The sequence below is a fragment of the Gekko japonicus genome, unplaced genomic scaffold (genome assembly GCF_001447785.1).
Source record: "Gekko japonicus isolate JY-2015 unplaced genomic scaffold, Gekko_japonicus_V1.1 scaffold2847, whole genome shotgun sequence".
NCBI classification, from domain to species: domain Eukaryota; kingdom Metazoa; phylum Chordata; class Lepidosauria; order Squamata; family Gekkonidae; genus Gekko; species Gekko japonicus.
The window spans coordinates 145,234-153,367 of NW_015160922.1; the positions used below are offsets into that span (position 1 = coordinate 145,234).

At 45.2% G+C, this 8,134-nt stretch overlaps 1 protein-coding gene across 1 annotated transcript in view; it reads left to right on the forward strand.

Moving 5' to 3' along the window:
• The window catches only part of CBX1 (chromobox 1), a 15,329-nt gene that overhangs the window by 365 nt on the left and 6,830 nt on the right, over positions 1–8,134 (forward strand). Inside the window, exon 2 of the mRNA XM_015424636.1 lies at positions 6,897–7,068. Coding sequence (XP_015280122.1) covers positions 6,929–7,068 — 140 coding nt within the window. The 5' untranslated portion in view covers positions 6,897–6,928. The remainder of the gene's footprint in view (positions 1–6,896; positions 7,069–8,134) is intronic.

Here is an 8,134-nt window from a genome sequence, read left to right on the forward strand (position 1 = left end):
GGGATTGCTCTCTTAATAACGTTTAATAGGGGGGTGGGCGGGACTCTCCAAAGGCTCTCAGGGGTTCACTCGTTACTCAAAGCGATATTTTCAAAAGCCTCACTTACTTAAATTGCACACACACACACACACCGTTTAGACTGCAGTGACTTCGGTTTGCCTCTTGGGTTTGGGGGTCTCCCCCCCCCCCATTGGCTTTCCAAGTCCTGTATTCCTAACTGGTTTCCTTTCCCTGCCTTTTCTTCCAACTCTGCATTTGCTCAACTGACTTAATGCGAGGGGGGGGATAAGGGAGGGAAGTGGAGGATGCTGGAGGGGGGCGGGTAGCCTTGAAAAGGGGGGAAATGCATGGATTCTAGAGGGGTGCATTATGGGTCTTTGTTAAATGGATATTTTGAGGGAGGGGGGGCTTCCAAAGAGTGGATTGGATGAACTCTTTAAACGTTGTGGCAGGGGTTGGCTTGTTACAGATTTTGTTTTTTAAGTCCAGTGGTACCTTGAAGATGAACCAGATTTATTTAAATGTGAGGTTTTGTGAGACAGAGCTCACTTCAGATGTGAATGGATAAGTGTAGATTATGGAATGGAAGAGACTATGATTATATTGTGTAGTGTGTGGAAGGAGAGTCTTTTCATATTTGGAGGTGAGAAATATAGGGTTGCAAAGGAGCATAATCTGGGTTTTTCTGAATTGGGGGAGGGAGGGACTGTTTTAAAGTAACCTAGAGGGAATTACAGGGGGGCGGGTACAAGGCTGAAAGTGTGTAAAAAGTGAGGGAAGCCCATTTCTTAATATGGGTGTGGACACCAAATAGGTTTTTTATTCCCTAAAAGGGGGGGGGGGAGTGGATTTACTTATTTACTTAATTTGCATTTTTTACTTCTTCCTCCAAGGAGTTCAAGGTGGTATACACCATTTTCTTCACCTCCTTTTTAGTCTCACAGCAACAAGGGTACTCAGTACGTTTTGTGGCAAGTGGAGATTTAAATCTGTTCTTCCTAGTCACTCTAAAAGTGTTGAGGGTGGAGTGATAATGATGGTATTTTGTGGAGGCAGGCTGGGTACTTGGGGGAGGGGCCTTATGGGCAAGGTTGGAGTGGTGGGAAGTGGGGGATATTGGTGAATTGATTGGTGGAGGGGGCTAAACATAAAGTATTTAGTGGCTGCTGGGGGGCTGTGCAAAGATGTAAAAAGGGAGGAGATATGCATTTCAGGGAAGATAGTCCTTGTGATCCTGGCCAAAAGACTGATTGGCAATGGGGACTGAGATGGCAGTGTTGGGCGAACTGGAGAAGTATTTTTCAGTAGACTGTTGCATGCTGGGGTTCATTGTTTTGGGAACTGTGCTAGTGCAAGATATCCTAGGCAGGAGTGTATGATAGGTGGGCATCCATTGATTTGCAGAGGTGCCAGTATTCCTTAGCAGTGCATTTAGGGAGTTGAGTTGAGTAGGAATGCTGGGGGAAGTCCCTACTGTGTGTCACGGGTAGATTCCAGATACAAATCACAGAGATACAAGGAATAACTTGGTTGGACTTCTAGGAAAGGGCAGGGGGTGTATATGATGGGCTCAGTAGATTAACTATGGGTATAGGTATGGTCAGTACCTGAATGGTAGAGACAGGCAATGGCAAACCACCTCTGAATATCTCTTGCCTCAAAAACCTATGCAGTTGCCATGTAAGTCAGCTGCAACTTTATGGGGGGGGAGGGGACTGCTACAGATTAGATAGAAAATGCAATGGGGCAATACTGGAGATGGGTGGATGTGCTCCTGGGCAATCTGGTTTGTAGTGATGGTGGGAGTTGTGGAAATATATTGGGTAGTAGGGAGGAATGTGACGTGAATAGTAGAAGAGGTAATGGTAGAGAAGTGCTAGAAACAGAAAGACTTATAGAGGGTCATTTGGGGGAAGTCACCTTAGAAGTGAATGGATTTAGAGCATAGCCACATTGACCATTCTTGGTTAGGAGAGAGCCATAAATAAGTAGGTGAGGGTGAGAAGAAACCTGATAATGTAGATGTGGTAAAGAATCTCTTTAAAATAAAAATCAGTCTTGGTGTATATATTTCAGTTGATGGCAGGTCTGCTTGTTAAGATAAAGTGGTGTTAAAAGGTAATCAGTTGGGTCACTATTTGGAAGGTAACCAGGCAACAGCATTGTAGGATGTGCCTCACTTTGGCAAACAGAGGGTTGCATGCATGCGGTCACATGAGGGGATGTTTATTATTTTTAAACCCTGCTTTTCCTACTCTTGGGAATCTGAAGACCTGTTTTGCTAAAGAAAGTGTCTTAAGCCAAGCTGGCTTCTTTCTTGAACCTCACAATTAATGTTCATGTACCCTACAGTTCGTAGCTGGTAGTAATTTTAATATCTGCCATAGGAATCCTTCCCCCCTCCCAGCTGTCTTGGCTTTGTGGCCTCCAGATCCCAGTTTCATCTGTGCTCGTGCAACTCAAAAGTTTGTAGCCAACATTTTGAACTTCAGCTGTTTCTGTAAAAAATGTCCCTTAATTTGGCCTCCGCACTCAAGTCACCGGCTCTAGATATATAGCCCAAGGAAAAGGTATATGGGGTGAGCATTTGTGTGGGTAGAAGAAGAAGAGCTGGTTTTTATACCCCACTTTGGGAAGGTAATAGCGTTCCGTGCGCCTTGGTGTTTAGTCATGCCGGCCACATGCCCACGGAAACGTCTTCGGACAGCGCTGGCTCTTCGGCTTTGAAATGGAGATGAGCACCGCAACCCTAGAGTCGGATTTGACTGGCTTTCGAGCAAGGGAACCTTTACATTTACTTTTTTCTACCCTAAGGAGTCTCAAAGTGGCTTACAATCACCTTCCCTTCCTCTCCCCACAATAGTCACTTTGTGAAGCAGGTGGGCCTGAGAGAGTTTTGAGAGAACTGATTGGCTCAAGGTCACCCAGCCGGCTTGATGTGGAGGAGGAGGAGGGAAGCAAACCATGTTTTCCAGATTAGAGTCCACTGCTATTAACCACTGTATCACACTGGCAGAGGAGCATCAGCACCATGTGGATGAGGCTACTATTGAGATGTAACCTAAAAACATGTAACAGAGAAGATAGAAATGCTGATCGTAAAAAGACTATAAAATGGAAACAGCACACGGGTGATATTTATTAGCACATTTTTATCCTGCCCTTCCTCCAAAGGCTTCAGGGCAATGCTCCCTCTAAGCGGTGGAGTCTTGTGAGCAAAAATTCGACTTTGTGAGCTACTGGCATTAAAATTGTGAGCGAGTGATTTGACTACTGCATGAATTAGTTTGCTCTAGAGCCATCCTTCCTGAGCTAAGACAAAAATCTGTGAGCCAGAGGCTAAAAAACTGAGCTAGCTCACACTAACTTGGCTTAGAGGGAACACTGTTTCAGGGTGGTACACATAGTTCTTTCCATCTTCCATTTTATCCTCTTGGCAATCCTGTGAGGTAGGTTAGGCTGAATGTTGCCCAGCTAGGTTTGTGGCAAAATGGGACCTTGGATCTGGGTCTCTCATAACATACTCTGGCTTTGTAGCCCCGACAAATATCAGAGCTCTGTTTCTACATAGAGCTTTTTATGGAGATGTGTTAATGGAGGCTTGAAGAATAGACTTCATCACTGTCCAAAGCTGACTGTGTTAGGAAGTCTGAGAATGGAGGTGCATAGAAAGGAGGGTCAGCTGAATTCTGACAAAATGGCTTTTCCTCTGCTAATGAAAAGTGTGGAGATGGTCTGAAGCTACAGCAGAGACTGGAGTACTGTTGCAAACCTGTTTGGGAGACATTAATAATCTTTCTGGATGCAAGTTGACCAAGGTTACACTCTCCTCCTTTCATGCCTTCCCTTGTATTTTGTAGAGCCCTCAATTTAATTAAGCAGGTTAGTAGAATAAACTGAAATCATGCAGTTTCATAAAAGCTGTTGTGAGTCTGGTGAGGGGACTGACTCGCTTTATCACCCACAGGGTAGCTTCAGAACACTGTGTGTGAAGCTCTTGAACATCCTCCTGGAATCCTGACACTTTCTGATTGCTGTGGATGTGCTTGCAGAGAAGGATGTTAATACCTAAAGGCAATGAGGAGTATCAGTATGGTTCAGAAGGCACTTTAACTCAGCTCTTATGACTTCTGAGTCTCATGTGTCGAAATGTTTAGGGTTAGTCAGTTGAGCATCCAGTCTCAGATTAGAAACAGAGTTTGTTGCACTTGAAACGATACTTGTGGAAGTTGCAGACTTGTCTCCTCTGTCTACTCATCTTCTCCCCTCCAGTTGACATATCAAGATGAATTTTGCTGAAAGGATTTTGTGGCTGTCAAGCTGTATCTCAGACTTTACTGGTAATAAGACGACTACTAAGCCATGCAAAATTGCCTGTTCCTTCTTCCCAGTTTGATAAGATGGTCTACACTGCAGCTGTAAACTGGTTTCAGATCAGTCTTAAATTTTGTGGCATTTTTCTTCATGGAACTGTGGAGGCAGTAGATTTCTGGGGTGCAGAGGTTTCTTGAGAGCCAGGCCCACCAGGACCATTTCAGCTGACAGTGAAGGCATGCCCCTTTATCTTCAAGGGTGCTCTGTTGCAGATCTAAAAGCCATTGTTCTCCTACAAAAGAACTTCAGAAGGAAAATCTAATGGGTAAGTGCAGGATTAAGAAATTCAATGTTGCCAGTCATTCAAACTCTCCCCCCCTCCCCCTTTGAACAAGGGTTTGGGATTATGGTTATGCATAATAGCTTTAGTTATCTGCTTCATTTGTATCCCACCTTTCTCCCCAATGGGGATTCAAAGCAGTTTACAACATTCCATCATCCTCCATTTTTATTGTGACCCAATTAGCATTTTATTAGCATCGCCTGCCCTTATAGCTGCCAGTTTATTTAGCTAACTTCTGAATGTTCACTCTACATTTCTAACAGGATCTGTTTGCCCCATCTTGTACTTTCCTGGGTTAGATAGAATGTTAATCCCATTTTATATGTCTACTAACATTTGGTAGTGGCCTTTACTCGCCGAGTGATTTATTTTGTTAGTTGGATTGTGTTTTAATGTAATTGTCTGCTCACCCATGTACAAACACAACACAGCTGCCTTTCTGTTGTTTGTAGTTTGAAGTATAAATGCGTCTGCCTAATAATGGATGAACACTTCATGCATCCATGGGAAGTGAGTTCTGACCCACAAAAGCTTATGCTGGGATAAGTGTAGTTTGTCCCTGAACTCCTGTTTGATTTGCCACGTCCTTTAGAAATCTTACCCCTTCCTCCCCATTCTGCTGCTGTTCCTGGGTCTCTCTCCCTAGCCAACCATCCTTCACTGCAAACGAGCCCCATTCCCTCTAAACCCTGGCTGTGCTTGACGGCCCCTTTTGTCTGTGTTTTATCAGACCCCGACTGAGACAAGTGTATCCTCCTGCTGAGAGATGCTTTGCCTGCAGGAGGCCAGCACAGTTTTCTTTTTCCAGTAGACTGTAACTTTTCATTTCCAGAAACAGCAAGCTGTTTAATCTCCCATGCTTGCTGGGTGCCCTTGTGGTGCCTCTACCTCATCCTCAGTGCCTCCTTCCTCACCAGTGTAATCCTTCTTTCATGCATTCAGACACAGATCTTACTGTTTTTAAAGGGAGAGAAGCAGGGGCTCCTGCTTGCTTGGGCATGAAGTGCTGGCCTGAAGAACAGGAGTCCTCTGAGGGAAACACCGGCAGTGCTTGCTGGTTTCGACAGAAGAACTTCACTGTACAGGGCTTGACAGCGTTAAAATGTTGCTGACAAAGTTGTATGCTCACAACTGCCTTTGTATCAAAAATACGTCTTATGTTCAGTGACCATATCTGTCCAGTTGCAGCAAAAAGATTGGACAAACCCTCCAGTGTGAGCCAGCGAATGCACCCATTGTGTGGTATTTGTGTGTTATGCCCCACTAGATGTGGAGACGTGCTATCAAGCAAGGGTTCAGCTTGCCATCTGGCTCCCATTGGTGTTGGTGGGCCTTTGGTGCATCCTGCTGTGCTCTTCAGTCCGCAGTTGCTTGTTTATTTCTCTGTTTAGATACTTTTGTTCCACTTCTCTCTCCAGTGGGGATCCCAAGCAGTTTACAACATTGTTCCCCATCTCTGACAACAATCACCCTGTGAGCAAGCACAGGCTGAGAGTGTGTGGGGCTTCATGACATGGTGGGGATCTCCCAGATCCTAGTCTGACATGCAGACCAATACATGCCATGCTGCTCTTTTTCCATGTTATTTATTTCTGCTACTGAGATGTGTCTCTTCTGGCACACCATGTAAAAAAATCTTCTGTTGTATATCTACTTGTATTTTTACATCCCTGTTTAGGTTTCATAATACAAATATTTGAACAACAGTGAAAGACAAAGTGCAAGGTAGATCTAGGGAAAACAATCTGAAATATACATGACCTCTTGTCACAATTGGATCAGTGGGAACAAAACTACCTATGACTTAACAAACAAAGGCTTCACCTGTGCACAGGGTGCATTTGGTGAAGGTCTGTTATGGCTTTCATTTTCAAGGCACCACAATGTGCTTTCTCTTTTTAGTAGTGACAGTTATGGCGCTTAAACCCAGAGAGCCAGTGTGGCATAGTGGTTAAGAGTGGCAAATTCTAATCTGGGAAAACCGGGTTTGATTCCCCACGCCTCCACATGCAGCCAGCTGGGTGACCTTGGGTCAGTCACAGTTTTCTCAGAGCTCTCTCAGCCCCTTCTACCATACCGAGTGTCTGTTGTGGGGAGAGGAAGGGAAGGAGATTGTAAGCCGCTCTGAGACTCCCAAGTGAAGGGCAGGGTATAAATCCAACTCTTCTTCTTAAACGTTTATATTTTCACATCCTGTTTTGATGCCTGATCCTCTGCTTACATCTTTTTCTCTAACAGCCTCCCTTTAAGCTGCAAAACTGGCGAGCACAATGGGAAAAAAGCAGAACAAGAAGAAAGTGGAGGAGGTCCTAGAAGAAGAGGAGGAAGAATATGTGGTGGAGAAGGTCCTTGACAGGCGGGTGGTGAAAGGCAAAGTCGAGTACCTGCTCAAGTGGAAGGGCTTCTCAGAGTAAGGCTCCCCTTCCTGTCTTTAGGCCTTGTCCTGCACGCTCTCAAAGGTGAAAGTTAGTATCCTGCTCATCCACGTGGACATGCAAGTCATCTGTGGCTCATCGGTAGCTGATCAGAAGACTTGGCTGTAGAGCAGGGTCCCCAGCACAGTGCCCATGACTGCCATGGTGCCCACCCAACACCTTTCTGGTGCCCACCAGGTGTTTTTAGAAGGTGGGAGGGGCTGGATAGGGCTCTTGCCCAGCAAGGGTTCTGATGGGCGGCTGGAGATGCGATTGGTTGGGCAGATTAAAATAACATTGCTTCAGTGGCAGCTGCCACCACAGGGCTGCTTTTATTCTTTCACTCCTCTTTCACCAGTGTATTTTTTTTTTTAATTATCCCTAGTCTCCCCTCCCTTTAGGCTTCCCCTGTGTGTGTGTGGCTCCACTTCTTGCAGCAGCCGTTTTGTGGTTATGCCCACCACTATGTGTCAGAATTCCAAAGGTGCTTGCAGGTTCCCAGCTGTTGGAGATCCCTGCTGTAGAGCATGAAAAAACCCAACATTCTGGGTTTTAGAAAAAGCGTTGTTACAATAAATGTTTCCAGCCCAACTTTGGATTTTGTAACCTGCCCATAGTGACATGCGTGGGCTGATGACTGAATTCAGACTTAAAACACAGCAGGTTCCTCTATGCATTTCTCTTTGCTTTTCTCTCATTGCTTCAGAATTTTCTAGAGAAGTTTAGGACTTCAGAGAGATTGCGTTCGTGCAGAAGGTAACAATTGAATCACAAATGTACAATGTGGCCCCTGAACCAAAAATATTCCTCACTTGGGTGGGGTGCTGTGGAACACAGTCTGTGCTAGATGAGTAGCAGTAACTACTCTCTAGAAAAGGTGATCAGAGGAGGAATCGGGCTTTGCCTCAGAGCATTCTTCTGCTTGTCGAAGCTGCAGATCAGGTGGGCTTGAGCAGGCATAAGGAGCCATGGAAGGCTGTTGTGCCATTCTGTTTGCTCTTTCCAGGTAACGCATGTGCATCTCCTGAGGCCAGGAGTTGGTCAGGAATAGCATAGGCAACT